Here is a 16,699-nt window from a genome sequence, read left to right as displayed (position 1 = left end):
CACCTTTAGCCATCAGGTAAAGCTTAGAACTGTGGGAAAGAAGTAAGAAAAAAAATGTGGTGAATACATAAAATAGATAACAATTTGTTTTATCATTTACTATTATAAAGTATATGCAAATCAATAAAATTTAGCAAACCTGTCAGGCATGGTGGTCTATTTCTGTAATCCCAGCCACTTGGGGTGCTGAGGCAGGACAATTGCCATAAGTTGTAGGCTAGCCAGGGCTACCTACTGAGGTCTAGACTACCCGAGGCTACAGAGTAAGATCCTGTCTCAGAAAATAAAAACAAGCTAAAAGTCACACAGCACTCTTCAGCTGTGAAAATATAAACAAAGGCAGAGCACTGATTGTGTGTGGCTGAGTGAGCGCTGTGCACAAGCTGCCACGCTCGTTCCTAGCCACATCGTGTGGCTCATGCAGTGAGCTCACATGCCACAGCAGTCTGTATATCCCAGCCAAGGTGAAGCTGATCGCTGTGAGCAGCTCCTTTGTACACTGCCATAGCCAAGTGAGCTTTGGTGGCCCTCAGGGTTTTCACCACATGTAGTTCAGGGAACGTTTGTCATCTGCCAGCTGACGACGTTTCAGTGTTAAAGAATGAGACTTCTGATTAACTGGCCACTGGCTAGGTATTTGGATAATCAAGTTTGGGTCTTCGTGTGTAGAGGGGTTGGCACAGGCGAGTCTGCTGTTGCTTGGGGTTTTACTGTAGGGTTTAATGCTACATTTACATAAATCCAGGTGGGCACCAGCTTTCACTAGTCATGGATTCTTCAGCACCACATGAGACCATGTGTTACAGGACGTGAATTAGGTTAGGAGTGGGTGGATGGGATGGTGAGTTACGGAGTTGGTTCTGAGCTATGGCAAGGTAAGGCTGATGGTGGTCCTCAGCCTGCTGGCCTGTCCAGTGGGAATTCACTTTCTGTTCTGAGTCACTGGCTAGGCTGTGGTCTGTGGTGCGTTCTAGAGGACCGAGGCCCTGCTGGCGTCCTCGACCCTTCACAGTGTAGAGCAGAGGTTGGCTACTCAAGTCATTGTCAGGTCTGCGCCACCTGGTCCCTGTTGTAACTACAGATGTGCTTTAAGCACAAACAGCTATAAACACTTCAAATGCATGAGCTGGCTGCGTTCCCATAAAACAAAGTTTAAGGTCCTGTCTTTGGGAGTTGGCTTTATTTTGAGGTAAGTATATGAAAAATATTGAGAAACTTTAATAATGAAAAATCTTTTATTCTTTTGTAGTCTGTTTTTAAAAGCTGCATCTGTTTAGTATGTCTGAGTGTGGGCTTACTCTCCACAGTGTGCAATTAGGGGTCAGAAGTGACGTGCGTGAGTGGGTTCTTTGCATCTACCATGTGTGTCCTGGAGGCTGAGCTCAGGTTGGGTACTGAGGTCCACTAGCCACTGAGCTGCCCCACCAGCCTCTGTCTTTCTGTAAACTACTGACTAATTTAAAACTGCAGCCAAACAAGAAAATCCATTCATGCATTCATGCCTTGATTTTGACACAAAGTGAAAGAACGTGTTTTGTTTTAAGATAGGGTTTCTCTGTGTACCCTGGCTGCCCTGGACTCGATTTGTAGACCAGGCTGGCCTCAAACTCATGGAGATCCACCTGCCTCTGCCTCCCCAAGTGCTGGGATTACAGGTGTGCTCCACCATGCCCAGCTTGACAAAATCTTTTTAAAAAAAGACTATTTCTTTGTGTTTGTATGGTATGAGCATGTACATACATTTATGTGTGTGGAGGGTGCATGTGTGTGATGTGCACTTGGTGAGTGTATACACATGTGGTATGTGTGTTTGTGTGTGTGTATTCACCTGTGCTTGTGTGTATTTGAGGGGGGGGGTGCCTGAGACCAGAGGCTGGCTTCAGGTGTCTTCTGTGTTTTATCTATCACCTTTATTTTTGAGTCATGCTCTCTTACTAAACCTGTGCTCATAGTTTGTCTAGACTGGCCAGTGTGCCCTGGATCTGCACCCACCCACACGCGTGCACGTGTCTGTGTCTACACCACTGTCCCTTTGTGCTGTCTGGTCTTCTTACGTGTGTCTTTGTAAAATTCTTACTAGACCTTAAGCTCTATGAGGGTACAGCTCGGACCTTGGTTGTGATCTTTGGGATTCACCCCTTTCCCACTTGGCTGTGGTTGGTACACTGCTCAGGTGCCCTGCCAACAGGCTGGTCTGCCGCACAGTGACTGGCACTGATTGAGCCTAGCTGAGGCTCTCGAGAGAAGCCATTTGTTAGTTCCAGCCTCCCAGGTGCACAGAGCTGTCCTGGACCCTGAGCTCTTTTCCTTTGCATCTGTGAACCACTTATGTCTAAAAGTCGATTGCTCTAATTCATCTTATCTAAGTTAGCTAAAACCACATGCTTTTACCCAGAGATCTCTAGCAGTATGGACTTAATCATTCTAATTTTCATATTGATTGTGATTTTTTAAAATTTCTTCTTTTTAAAATGAAAATAAAAAACAGCCGGAGACTGCTGCTGCTTTGAAACGTACAATAGGATCCCTGATGGACCGAGGCGCCATAGTGAGGAATTTGGAAAACCTGGGTGAACGCACACTCCCTTATAGGATCTCCAGCCACAACCTGAAGCACAGCAGAGGCGGGTAAGTTCTCCAGGAAATGGCGTCGGTGGGCTTAGGAAAGAATGCTGAGGTATCTGAGGAATTGTCACCCAGCGCCATGAGGAGCTGTGCTGGATGTCCCTCAGGTATCATGTACAGAAGCAATGCTGTGTTGCATTTGGGATGTCACTCTCGCCTTAGAGGGTGGGACAGAGTAGAACGCCATGAACACGGTGTGTCGGCTGTCGTGGCCGGTGCTCTGTTGTCTGCTTGAGAATGCTCACTGTCAGAAAGCCTCAAGTTGCGGTTAGGAAAGAAGGTTTCTTTGGGCTGGAGCAGGTGCCAGCTGCACAAGAGAGGAGTGGTCTGGCCGCTCCACACAGTGCTCAGTTCTCTGTCAGTGTGCTCTGTCTGGGCCTCTGTCCCCTGACACTCAGTCAGCACTTTGTACCTTGTCCAGTCCGCAGCTTCCCGGGACATCCCTGGGCACTGGCTTTAAGTCTCACATTTGAGATGTCTTGGGGATGGAGGGAGAACGTGCAGCTGTGTGCTGAGTCAGGGCACTGCTTTAGTCTGTGGGTGTCACTGTGTGGGCAGCGGACTCAGGGAGTTCTGCATTCCGACCTGCTGCTGTGGTGTGGCGCACACCGCAGACACCTCCATTGCCTCACCTTGTGTTGTGTTCAGCTTCTTGAGAGGGCCTCTCCAGATTGCCTGAGTGTTGCTAGGAGACAGGAAGTGCCTGTGGCTGGGCTTCTTCCATGGTCATAATAACAATGAGGGAGGGAAGGGGAGAGAGAGAGAGAGAGAGAGAGAGAGAGAGAGAGAGAGAGAGAGAGAGAGTGAGAGTGTGTGTGTGTGTGTGTGTGTGTGTGTGTGTGTGTGTGTGTGTGTGTCAGGGTATATATCCTTTCTTTTTTGTGGTTGTCTTTGCCTTTCTGTTTAAAGGGAATACATGCAGTCTGTCCAGGAACTATTAGCTGTTGTTCTATGGAAGACACTGGGCTAGGGAGTCAGTGTCTCATCCGTGCAGTGCTTGTGTGGGGATCCTGTCTGAGTGTCCCTTTCCTGTCAGCAAGAGTTCTGTATCCCGCTGGCATTTCTTTAACTTGAGTGTGTACTCCAACCAACTGCCTGGATGCTGCTGTTCCTGCTCGCCTGAGCCCACACTTTGCGAGTGCTGCCTTACCTCCCTGTGAAGTATCAAGCACAGCTGCGGCCCAGGCTGCCCCTCTCTGTGGCTGGAGCGGTGCTCCTCCTGGGGGAGCTCACCTGGCAGCACGGGCTGCGGTCACTGTCATTACCAAAGATCATGTTCCAGTCACCTCGGCCACTGGCACAGAAAGTGCCCCTGCCCCTAGCAAAGGAGGGGTGCTACATGTATGTACTGTGTGCGAGGACAGAAGTGGGGTGTCTCATATTCCAGGAGGAGGCTTTCAGGTTTTAGACTTGTGCTGAGAAAAGTCTTTGCTGCATTTATCTGTTTAAGGTCCTGTTTTCAAAATGCTATATCTGAATTCTAATTTACTGGGATGCTGAAACAAACAAAAACACTGATGGGTGTGTGGCATCAGTGCCTGTGGCAAGCCTTCCATGACTGATCTCTCTAGAGACATTGGAATATAAATGATGAGGAGCCTTTCATAAGACGTGCCCATCTGTTTTATGTGAGCATGGTGTGTATGTGTGTGTGTGTGTGTGTGTGTGTGTGTGTGTGTGTGTAAATTGCAGGCCTGTACATGCCACAGCATGTGTGGAAGTCAGAGGTCAACTCTGCTACCTTGTGGGTTCTAGGAACAGAACTCAGGTCGTCAAGGCTGTGTGCAAAGCTCTTTCACTCCTGAGCCATCTTGCTGGCCCAAGCATGACACTTGATTTCTATACATGAATGGTTTTCATGGTGGTTTTTGGTAAACAAGTGTGTGAGGCTCGTATATTTAGAATTGCCTGAATAAAGGTTTCTAGATGCTTGCCTTCGAGAGCTTAAGGCTAGTTGGAGTCTTGAGTCACTAACCCTGGCCCTCCTTGTAGTTGGCGTTTTCTTCACTTGACAGGTTGCCCATGGGCATGATGGGAAGTCAAGAAGATGCTGCACACATGTATGCCACAGAAAGTTTTGAAAGCGGCTAAGAAACAGGTTAGGCTTGTTGATTACACGTTTGGCGTTTAGAGTTTTGGTTCACTTCAGCAGCCCTGGAGGTTGTTACGTGCACTCGTAATTGGGCAAGGCCCTGCTGCTGTGTGCATGAGTCAGTGTTTGTTTAGCTAATTAAATCCATGCCCTCTGAGAACCCACGTTTCATACGGTGCTGTGACCATGTGTTCTAGGAGGTGCATCCACAGGTCTCCAGATGATTCTTGGGCTTGCCATGTTGCTGATGTCATAGAATTGTCAATCAATTGGAAGTCTTGGTGCGTGTGCTAGCCTGGGTGGCAGTTTGAATAGATGCCCTCACAGCAGGAGTAGTGCCAGGCACAGAGCTGACAGAGTCTCCTCCACAGAGTTACTTATTGTGATGTGTCAGTGCCACTGCCGTTCTCTCAGGGCTGCAGAGGCCAAGGGCAAGAAGAGAGTGCTTAGGTGTGGAAAACTTTTGGTTGTGGGCTAGCTGGATATCTCCCCGGAGGAGGAGGAGGGTGTACTTTGGAAGTGGTTTTGATACTATTATTTATTCATAATGCCAGGTCTATAGCCAGTTTATGCCAAAAATAAAAATGTTCTTACTCCAAATACTAATTTGGTCAGGCCAGAGATGGTCCTACAAATCTGTTGCTGTTTGCCCACTGTAGCAGCTTCATGGTGAGGGTCCCAGACTGGCCCACAGCACTTACTTACTCCCTGTCTCCAGGGCTGTGGAGTTGGGTGAGTTGTTTATGCTCAGCTGTGTGTTTCACCTGGCTGCAGGTGGAGACAGGGTCTCAGACACCTGTCACCTTTGTGTATATGATTTGTCTGTGTTCTTAATGGCAGCCACATCCCAAGTCGGTTGGCTGCCAGGTCATGATGTTGGGAACAGAGCAGGGTTGCTCAGATGGCTACGCTGCTTGGGTCCAGTGGGAGCAGTTGAGAACTTTGGGTCTCCTGGATCAGCATTCCAGATGGAAGCGCTGCATTCAGTTACCACCTGTTGTCACTAGGCAGTGCTGGAAGCCATTAGAGTACACCCTAGAGCTGCTGGCCTTAGACAAGCTGGGGATCCGTCTTGCCTCTGCATTTGCTCTGGCCCCTTCCAAGTCTCTGGATGGTCTCTCCTGTGCCTTCTCACGCTCACTGTGAGGCCTGTTGGAAAAGGTACCTTCATGGGTATCCCGTTTCAGAGGACTGCAGAGGATGAGGTGATGATGTCAGTGCTGAGCTTGTGTGCCCCAGTGGCCTGTGACTGACTGGGAGACCAGCACACTACCATATCCATGCGAACCTTTGAGCTGTGAAAGGAGTCCTGGCCTTAAAGTTGGGTTGATGCTTCTGGCAGAGCTCTGCTGGGAGCGTGCAAGACACACTTCTGCTTGCAGCTGAGCACAGTGACAAAACAGCCAGCCCTGTGGTGATTAGTGGAATTTTACTGACTTGCTCCCCAAATGTGTCTGTAGCTCCCTTACTCTGAGAGCAGTGGAGCCCTCCTTGAGGAGGTTGGTTTTCCTCTGTAGTTTTCCTATTAAACATCTCTGCGTTCTCTTTTTCTGCCAGCATCAAGTCAAGGCCAGTGCCCTGGCCCCATTTTTGTGTGTAGGTGCTCTGCAGCTTGTTTGGGGCCAGGGATACTGCGTCCTTGAAAGTTTCTTTTAAGTGGCATTTCCCCAAGATCTGTAGAGTTACTCATTTTTAAAATGCACAAGAGCCAACAGATAGAAAAAGAAATGGCGTTTGTCTGTGGACAGACTTTGGCATTAAGGTAAATAGTACACTGTCCCTGTGAAGTCTGAGATCAGAAAGGGTTAACCAAGACAGTCTAGGAACGGACATCCATACAGATCGGACATCCATACAGATCGCCTCTTGTCTTCAAATGGGTTCCCAAGATGCTCTGGGGCTTCAGAGCCTCAGCTCCACCAAACTCCCCCACCCACTGGGAGCCACTGAGCACTTCAGTGGAAAATTCCACTGTCTGCCATTGGGAAGGGGAGGGTGTCTGAGAGGGCCGGTGACACAGAATAAAACTCCAGTTTAGGCAAGGTCTTTTGTGGAGCTTGGACAAGTGGAATGGAAGGAATGCAGCCTTTATCTCTGATACCAGGAATCATCTCCCCCACCCCTACCGCTGACACTGCTAGCACTGGGGCTGGGGGCTCAGCCCTGTATCCGACGCTGAACTTGGGGTGCTGAACTAGAAGCTGGTTCCCTGGTGGGGTGGGGGTAGGGAAGAGGGGGAGAGCACTGCTGTGCAGGGAGTCAGCTTGGGAGCATCATTCCCAGACCTGGGCCTGGCCTGCCCTCTGAAGACATTTCTCGGAGTCTTTTCAGTCTCCAGAGCCCTGGTCCTTGCAGTGGAGAGTTTCGTGGTCTAAAAGTGTCTTAAGTTCACTGAGGGTAAGTCACAGGCCGTCGGTGCAGAGGCAATCCACTGCTCTCTGGCTGTTGAACTTTGTGTGTATAATGATATGTGCTTTAGTGTCCCGAGCCTGTTTTGGCTCCACCTCTCCCTGCTTGGGAGCAGTGAGCTCCTCACTTCCACTTGTGTGGTGTTGATGTGTAGCACTGTGGGAAAGGGAGATGTTTGCGGAGAGCAGATGTCAGCTCTGCAGATGAGAAGGTTCTATAATTAGAACCACACGCAGGAGCAAACCTTTAAATGTAAACACTGCTGGGCTCTGTGTTCAAGGCTGCCATAGGACGGCTTATGCCGCCTGTGCCCCATGTATGTTTTCTCCTGTGTGTGCAGCATGTGGTTGAAAATGCTGCGGTGTGTGGTGTAGTAAGATTTTTAGACTGTCTCACTGTTTTTCCAAAATGATCTGTCCACCTACTGGTTCAATTACTAATCAAAATAAAAAAGAAAATGGAAACTAACTTGGAGTATTTTACTATTATTATTTTATGGTTCTCAGTCATCGTACCCTGAGTGAGGACCTCATCATGAGATGGGTGGACACAAGACAGAGGACCACAAAGCAAAACGTCCTCAGGGCTTCGTTTCTGCCTAAGTTGGTGAGCGCAGCAAGCCAACATGGTGGTCCCAAGTAGTGCTGCAGGCCCTGTCTTTCCCCCTTCGGGCCAGGATGAAATGAGGTACTGTCCCAGTTCCTTGGAGACTGTTTCTTCTTTATCCTCCTTCAGCTCACCTCTGTGTCCAGCTGTGGCCTGCAGTAGGGTGCAGGTGCTGATATCAGGGAGCTGCTTCTCAGCACGGGGTCAGTTGTATGTCTTCATAGGCTGTCAGGAGAAAGACAACATGACGGCTTCAGAAATTGCCCAGTCTCCAGCTCTGGGTAGTTGGGCCAGCTGTAGTGCGCTTGCCCGCGTACATGCATGCCTGTCAGTGCCCTGCTGTCTGTGGCCTGGCAGCAGTGGGAGTCTATGGAAGTTGTAGAAGCCTAAACTACTTCTAGGACCAAACCTGGGTGATACATCAGTTGGCCAAAGGACTGTTCTAGCAGGCTGAAGCTCTGTGTGCCTGACTGCTTCCGCCTTTTTGAGGTTTGTCTGCAATATACATTTGCTTAGATAAATTGTTTAGAGGAAGAAGAAAAGAGAGAGAGAGAGAGAGAGAGAGAGAGAGAGAGAGAGAATCCTGGATGGAAGTGGCCAGAGCCCTGCAGCTCTTTTTGTGTGTGAGAGGCCATGCAGATAGACTGGGCCGCTCAGGCACACAGGGTGAGTATGGCCTGGCCCTCCGCTTGGTTCCTTCGTAGTACAGGAAGGGTGGCTTGGTTTTTGCGGAGGAGGAGGAGGAGGTTTGGTTTTCAGGGAGAAGTAAGTACAGTATATCTGCCCATCTCTGAGCTACTTTCCCTTTCTCTGTTGGGTGTTTCCTTTTCATGGAAATTTCCATGGTGTAATGAGGAGCCAGGGGAGTAGAAGCAATCTTTGCCCACATCAGCCCCAGGCACAGATCAGCACAGTGATAAGCCTGAGATGACAGTCACACGCTGTGGTTGTGGGCATAACCTACCCCGCTTGCAGGTTGGCCAGAATACTTGTTTGAGTTTGGTTGCCAAAAGACTGGAAGACTGGTGAAAGTGAATTAAAGGGTAAAGGCCTCAGGGTTTGGTAGCAATGGGGATTCCCAGAAGACAAGCCACAGCCCATTCTGAAGCCCCCCAAGCCTTTGCTTTATCCTTGAGAAGCCTCCAGAGTGCCAGTACTATTGGTGACAGTTGACATATATCTGGGAGCTGCAGGCCAGAGCCCTGGCTTCCAGCTTGCACTGTGGCCTGGAGTAGACCAGTTCCCTTTCTGGTTGTCATTTCCTCAAGTGAAGGGCTTGGCCTATATTCTCCTATCTGTCACTCACAGCCTGTAATTCTTAACTGTTTCGGTCCCAAAGTTGTCAGAGGCTTCATGTGTCTGAGAGTCTAAGCCCCGATCAGTTTGATCCTCACTGGCCACACACATGGAGGATGAGCTGAGGGTAGCGATAGGAGCTTCCAGAATCTTTGTTGTTCTTGACACTGGATTGTGGAGTTGAGAGAGGCGATGTTCTAGAAAACGATGCTGGACCCAGGCCATCACTTCATGTCCTCTTCCGTTTCCTCAGCTGACACCACACACACTTCTACTGTCTGCCATCCTTTTCCTCAGAAGATAGTGAAGATCTGTGAAGGCGTCTTGGAAATTAGTGTGCATAAGACCCTTCATTTCAAGGAGGTTTCTGGAACATGTGGCTCTGTGTTTCCATCCTTGAGTATTTTTGTTCTCATCACAAAACGGGGTTTAAAGCCCTGGTGGTGTGGTTGGGATGGGTTGGTAAGCAGTGATGGGAAGACTGAGTGCTGCTTGATAGAAGAGGGCTGAGCTGGCTGCTGGCACCTGCAAACGCACTGACTCCTAGACCGCTAAGACTTTTCTGCCCTCAGATGTACTTCAGAAATCGATGAGGAGGCTGAATGGAAAGTGTAAGAAAGCAGGGCCTGCTGTTTCTTGCAGCTAAAGTCAAGGTAGTCTCAGAACTGGTGTTTAAATACCTTGACGGAAGGGTAGGGCTGTAGGAAGGAAAGGTAGGGCTGTAGGAAGGAAGGGTAGGGCTGTAGGAAGGAAAGGTAGGGCTGTAGGAAGGAAGGGTAGGGCTGTAGGAAGGAAGGGTAGGGCTGTAGGAAGGAAGGGCAGGGCTGTAGGAAGGGCGGGGCTGTAGGAAGGGCAGGGCTGTAGGAAGGAAGGGCAGGGCTGTAGGAAGGAAGGGCAGGGCTGTAGGAAGGAAGGGCAGGGCTGTAGGAAGGAAGGGCAGGGCTGTAGGAAGGAAGGGCAGGGCTGTAGGAAGGAAGGGCAGGGCTGTAGGAAGGAAGGGCAGGGCTGTAGGAAGGGCAGGGCTGTAGGAAGGAAGGGCAGGGCTGTAGGAAGGAAGGGCAGGGCTGTAGGAAGGAAGGGTAGGGCTGTAGGAAGGGCAGGGCTGTAGGAAGGAAGGGCAGGGCTGTAGGAAGGGCAGGGCTGTAGGAAGGAAGGGCAGGGCTGTAGGAAGGAAGGGCAGGGCTGTAGGAAGGGCAGGGCTGTAGGAAGGAAGGGCAGGGCTGTAGGAAGGAAGGGCAGGGCTGTAGGAAGGGCAGGGCTGTAGGAAGGAAGGGCAGGGCTGTAGGAAGGAAGGGCAGGGCTGTAGGAAGGAAGGGCAGGGCTGTAGGAAGGAAGGGCAGGGCTGTAGGAAGGAAGGGCAGGGCTGTAGGAAGGAAGGGCAGGGCTGTAGGAAGGAAGGGCAGGGCTGTAGGAAGGAAGGGCAGGGCTGTAGGAAGGGCAGGGCTGTAGGAAGGAAGGGCAGGGCTGTAGGAAGGAAGGGCAGGGCTGTAGGAAGGGCAGGGCTGTAGGAAGGAAGGGCAGGGCTGTAGGAAGGAAGGGCAGGGCTGTAGGAAGGGCAGGGCTGTAGGAAGGAAGGGCAGGGCTGTAGGAAGGAAGGGCAGGGCTGTAGGAAGGAAGGGCAGGGCTGTAGGAAGGAAGGGCAGGGCTGTAGGAAGGAAGGGCAGGGCTGTAGGAAGGAAGGGCAGGGCTGTAGGAAGGAAGGGCAGGGCTGTAGGAAGGGCGGGGCTGTAGGAAGTGTAGCGCTTAGCGCTTCGAGAGGGAAGGCTTGAGCAAGCAGCCTGAGCACGTCACCTTCAGCACAGGGCTCTGGACAGAACCAGAGACACAAAGCAAGGGAAAGCTGGGCCTCCTCATAGAGATGCCCGCTGTTAGCGTCGCTGTGATGTGGATGTTAGCAGGCAGCAGGCCACACCTTGTTTGTTCATTGTGATTTGGGAGAACATTTTACTGAGTAAAGAGTGAATGGACAGTGGGAAATGGACCGTGTTGGATTGAAGCGTTCCATCTGCCACCAAGTAGCCAACACGAGGTGGGTGAGCTGGAGAAGATACAGGCCGCTAGCATGGAGGGAGGTGGTCGGAGACACTTAACATTTTAGACTCTGCTTTCCAGCGTTGCTTAAGGTAAGTGATCATGAGTTAATGTTGAACAACTGAGCCACTCATAAATTGGTTGGTTACAACGTGTGTGTGTGTGTGCGCGCGTGCGTGCACATATGCATACATACAATCAAATGGAATTAAGCCTTAGACAAGTTACTGCCCTAAGAAGCCATTCTGGTGCTCTGGTGGTTTGAATAAGAAATGTCCCCAACAGGCTCCCATATTTGAGTACTGAGTTTTTAGTTGGTGCTGCTATTGGAAGGGGTATGGAACCTTTAGGAAGTGCAGCCTCACTGAGACCGACGTCTGACTGTGGGTGGGCTTTGAGGGTTTAATTTGTATCTTATTGGTGACTTTTAAGCATTTTTTTTTGTACTTTATCATGGTCTACCTTTGGTCTGTTCCATTCACAGCTGTTTTTAAATCGAGGCTTATTTTGCTTATATTTTTAAATTAAAACTTGAGATTTTTTTGTATGGTAGATTCAGGTATCTTTTTTTTTTTTTTTTTAGATTCAGGTATCTTATCAGAGATACTGTTGGCAGATCCTGATACAGCTTCTCTTTTTACTGAGAGAATTGTTTTTAATTTTGATGGTCTACTTTATTGTGCTTTTCCATTATTAATTGTACTTTTTGTGTTGTCTGATTAATCTTGGCTCAGTCCCAAGGTCAAAAAGGCTTTCTTTCTTTTTTTAGAAATTTAATGTTTGATTTCAGTCTGTTCCATTTTTGAGTCAATTTTCCTGTATGGTACACAAGTATGGAACAAAGTGTACTTTTTTAAGCATTAAGGAAACAGAATTGGTACACACTGCTTGTTGAAAAGATTTTTTTCCCCTTACACTGTCTTGGCACCTTAATAATTTCTTAAATGGCTTCATTTTTTATTAAATCCCCAAACACACTTGCTGCTAAAACATTCATTAACCCATGTAAGCTGTCAAATATTCCACACACATGTTCTCACAGAGGAAATCACAGCCTCAACAGAGCACACGGTACTGTCAATGGTTCAATATGATAAGAGCCTTGTGTAAAATGATCACTGGGCAGCAATTCAATAAAACTTACACCCCTTAGGAACCTAAGATATTTTGGGCATACAGGTCAATTGGCACCTTAATAGTAATAATGTTTTAAAAAACCCTTATCAGTGGTCCCTGTCTGCATGGGCTGTCTGGTAAACGCTGTCTGGATCACTGTTGCTTTCTGAGTCTTGACAGCTGGGTGCGTGTGGTTCAGCTTTGCCCTTATTAAAGGTGTTTGGCCTCTGCATTCTTGGGATTTCTGTGTGACTTGGAAATTAGTTTGGTGGTCTTTTGGTTGAGTTGGAACTGAGTCAGGTGTCTAAATAATTGAAGTTTTCTTACCCATTGTCAGTCTAAACAATAAAGCCTCCCGTTATCTTTATTTAGAGTAAGAAAACTTTGCACTGGGAATACAGATGTTACAGTAAATGCATACACCGTGGGCAGTGTTCTAGAAGGCTAAAGGCAAAAGGGGACATTTGTGTATGGCATTTAGATACAGGGTTTACTTACTTATTTTAAGAAGGCCGAGGCAGGAGTATCAATCTGGAAGCTTCCAATTAATTCCTTTTTCTTGCCTTATTGTTCTGTCACGTGCCTTTAGTACAGTGTTAATAGAGTTGGCGTCTTGTTCTTTGTTTTGGAAAGGGGGGAAATCCAGACTTCTGTTACTTGGTGAAATGTTGGATATAGGATTTGTAGAAAGTCCTTTCTATGTATAGTTTTCTGGAACATTTTCTTAGGAATTGCAATGGGATTTTGTTAACTTCTTTACTTGTATGGTTACTGAAGTTATATTTTTCTCCTTGCTTATCAATACAGTGAATTATATTGGTTGGTTGTTTTTTTAATATTAAGCCAGTCTTGCATTCTTGGGATAGACTATATGTGAATATGCTGACATTGTCGCTTATGGATTTCTGTAGTCAGTTTGTTGAATTTTTGTTAGAATATTTTAATATCTGGTCTGTCTTTTTCCCCTGTAATGTTTATGTCTGGTTTTGTTATAAGGCAGTATTAGCCTCATAAAGAAATCGAAATGTGTTTTCCAACTTTGCCGGAGTGAGCTTTGTTTTTCCTTCAGCATTTAGTATCCTCCACCAGTGAATCCATCTAGTGTCTCTGAGGGGGGTAGCCACAGGTGTAAGTTCATGGATACAGGACTGTGAAGGTGATCTGTTTCTTCTAGAGTGAACTTTGATAGTTCTTCCCTGAGGAATTTGACTATCAGTTGTCAAATTCTTTAACAAAAATTACCCATAGCATTCCCCATGGTACCCTTACATTCACAAAGGGTGTAGTCAGCCCACCTTTCTTGTTCACGGAATTGATATGCTTCTACTGAGCAGCCTGGCGAGGCTAATTTTGATGATGTAGTAAATTAATATTTGGTCTCATTCATGTTCTGTTTTCCTTTTGTTTTAGAAATATCTTCTCTCATCCACTCTTCCTTCCTCAGATCAGATTCAATTTGCTCTTTTTCCATTTTTCTTAGAAGGAAGCTGAAAGTAGTTTTGCACTTCTCTGCTCTTCCTTGCATGAGTGGTTAGTACTGTTCATCCCCACTGTGTGCTGTTGTAGTCAGATTCCCATCCTGTCCCACTGTGTGAGGTTGTAGTCAGATTCCCATCCTGTCCATCCCCACTGTGTGCTGTTGTAGTCAGATTCCCATCCTGTCCCACTGTGTGCTGTTGTAGTGAGATTCTCATCCTGTCCATCCCCACTGTGTGCTGTTGTAGTCAGATTCCCATCCTGTCCCACTGTGTGCTGTTGTAGTCAGATTCCCATCCTGTCCATCCCCACTGTGTGCTGTTGTAGTTAGATTCCTAGGGATTTGTTGTGTTTTCAGTTTCATTTGATTTAAAGTACTTTGTAATTCTTTTATTTCTTTAGCCCATTGGTCCACTGTTAAGTGTGTTTTAAAGTGCTTTCATATATGTACATAATGTATTTTGATTACAGTCACCTCCCATTACCTTCTTTTCCTCCTTTTTTTCTGCTTGTCTCATTATTTCAGTATTATCCCCCTTTCAATGTTGACATCTTTTTCAGTTTTTTGTTTTTTGTTTTTGTTTTTGTTTTTGTCCGTGACTCAATGAATTTCTTTAGGTTGTATACAGGAGCATAAGCCTATGTAACAGCTGCCGTAGATAGCACCTTCCTGCCTGCACTGTGCAGTGGAGGCTAGTGGGGGGGGGAGGTGAGGGGGGGGTGAGGAGTGAGGCAGCTCTGCAGGAGGTGGTCAGAGGCCTCTAAGAAGACAGGAGAGGTGTTAGACATGGAGAACAGCGATGGGACTGTGCTTCGAGACTTCCGAGAGGGCATGGCTAGAAAGAAAGATCTCAGCCAGCTAGAATATTGCCAAAACTTGGGAGTGCTTTGCTGGCATCCAACCACTGTCCAGATCACACAGTACAAAGATCTAAGCCTTGCCCCTGCCCTCTTGGTTTTTTTGAAATATGATCACTCTACATAGTCCTTACAGGCCTGTAATTCACCATATAGACCAGCTTTGAACTTAAAGTGATCCCCCCGCCTTCATCTTGAATGCTGGTGAGCACCACTACAATTGGCTACTTTTGATTGTGGACACAGGGGGCGGGCAAGAGATGGTCCTTGTGTCCTTGTCCAGCAGCGTGCTGATAAAGTTGTGTACATACTGTCTGTGATACCATTTGGCATAGTCTGACATGAATAATTCATGTTATGTCCATTGTCTTACTAAAGAGCTGTGTCGTTTGCATCATTCCTTGTCAGTTCCTGTTCCTGTGGAATAGTTCCAGGTGCGCCTCTACCCTTGCTCATGCTGCCTGCCTGATGGTCTGTACTGTTTCTCTGAGGTGCACTGAGTCACTAGAAGACCACCTAATAAATGTTTCCACAAGAGGAAGCAATACATGCTCAATCCTGTTCTTGTTGCTAGGGTAGAAAATTCTAAGCATTTAGTCTCACAATAACTTTGTGTTATTTCCTGCTGTGTCTGGGGTCCTGGTCTTTTTGCTGCTGTATAGGGACGTAATGCCAGCTGTCTGGAAGGAACCTTGGTGTGCCCACTGCACTGCAGCTGAGCAGATGAGTGTTTGAGTAGTGATCTCTGTCTGGGAAGAGAAAAGGTCACACTGCTGACCAAAGCAGGAATGTCGTGTCTCAGATCCAGGAGTTCATCCGTTTCTGTCTTGTTGCAGGTATTTCTTGGTGGATTTTTATGCCCCATCAAGTATTGTGGAAAACATATTGGAACACTTGATGCGGGACATTGATGTGATTAGACCAAGTATTGTGAAACACCCTCTGACCCAGGAAGAAAAAGAGTGTGCCGGCATAGTCCCAGTCCCACTTGAAGATAAACTATATTCAACAAGGAGAAGAAAGAAGTAAGAAGATTCACCGGATTTTTGGCTTGTGCTTAATCTAAGTGCACTAGTGGTGTTGATAGATTCTTTCCTAGGATGCTTTAACCCATGACCCTTTTGCTGCTGGAGGTGGGAACTGCTCACCGATGCCTGCCCTGTCGTGTCCAGTGCGGTTTCATCAACACTGTGTGACTTGCCAGTGGGGGTGTTTGCAGTACCACTGCAGCATTTTGAAAGCAAATTATTTGTCATTTACACTCAATTGTTTTGCAAACCTGAATGGAAAACAGAGAGCAGACTAATAAACATGTCTTTACCAGCCCTGACTGGTGCATTGCCTCTCCCCCACCCCACCCCACCACAGTGTATCCCCAAAGCTGGATGCTCCATTGTGCTGGGACACCACAAGGTGCTATGAGCACTCTGAAGTTTGGACCTGGGTGGGTCACTTGCTACCAGACAGTCTGCAGAATTCGCGCTTTTTTTCTCCCTATCCACACAGCAGTGGCCTTCGAGGAGGGGAGTGGATGTGTGGGGGCTGCTGGGCTTCTGTGTCGCCTCCTGTCATCTCACCAGTGGCCTCTACCTCCTCCACTGTCCCTCAGCTCTGCAAGGCCCTTTGAAGAAGGCAGTGGGATGCTGTCAGCTAGACACACACATGCTTTCCCCTGCAATAACAGTTTCTGGTGTCCTTGGCTTCCCTGGAGCTGGTGTTTCAGGCTTCTCAGACAGTCCCTGTTCAGGGCTACTGATCATCACAGATGATAGGGCTGCCCTTGGTGAGAAGTTGGGGGACGCGCCCACTGCCTGCGTTGCTGGCTGCATTGATTTATATAGTCTGATTGTCTTCCCAAAGGAAGAGGAAGGACCAGAGACACAATCCGGTATGTGAAACCCACAGTGCTGCTGCCCCTAGCCAGGGCTTCCTTGGCACAGCTGCTGCCTCGGCGCTGGCCAGAGCTTTCCCCTGTACGCGAGAGCTCAGATAGCTCCTGCTTCAACTTCTTCCAAGCAAAAATTATAAAGTTTTTCTCGAGCAGTAGATCAGGGCCAGAGAGATGACAGTTTTTCCAGAGGACCCAGATTTAATTCCTAGCACCTACATAGCTGCTCACGCCCAACTGTAACTCTGGTCTCCGTGTTCAATGCCCTCTTCTGTCCTCCGTGGGCACTGCATGTGGTACAC

The 16,699-nt window shown here is 47.9% G+C and overlaps 2 protein-coding genes across 2 annotated transcripts in view; both read left to right on the top strand.

Moving 5' to 3' along the window:
• MRPS6 (mitochondrial ribosomal protein S6) overlaps positions 1-15,832 on the top strand; it is a 55,432-nt gene extending 39,600 nt beyond the window's left edge. Inside the window, exons 2-3 of the mRNA XM_084801847.1 lie at positions 2,489-2,628; positions 15,346-15,832. Coding sequence (XP_084657973.1) covers positions 2,489-2,628; positions 15,346-15,538 — 333 coding nt within the window. The 3' untranslated portion in view covers positions 15,539-15,832. The remainder of the gene's footprint in view (positions 1-2,488; positions 2,629-15,345) is intronic.
• Positions 15,833-15,949: 117 nt separating this feature from the next.
• Positions 15,950-16,699, top strand: part of KCNE2 (potassium voltage-gated channel subfamily E regulatory subunit 2) — a 170,992-nt gene continuing 170,242 nt past the window's right edge. Inside the window, exon 1 of the mRNA XM_084801843.1 lies at positions 15,950-16,397. The gene's annotated coding sequence lies outside the window, so the exon portion shown is untranslated. The remainder of the gene's footprint in view (positions 16,398-16,699) is intronic.

Source organism: Acomys minous, assembly GCF_964271855.1.
Source record: "Acomys minous genome assembly, chromosome: 11".
Classification (NCBI taxonomy): domain Eukaryota; kingdom Metazoa; phylum Chordata; class Mammalia; order Rodentia; family Muridae; genus Acomys; species Acomys minous.
Note: the sequence above shows the minus strand (reverse complement) of the source record. Positions and strands in the feature narration are given on the sequence as shown.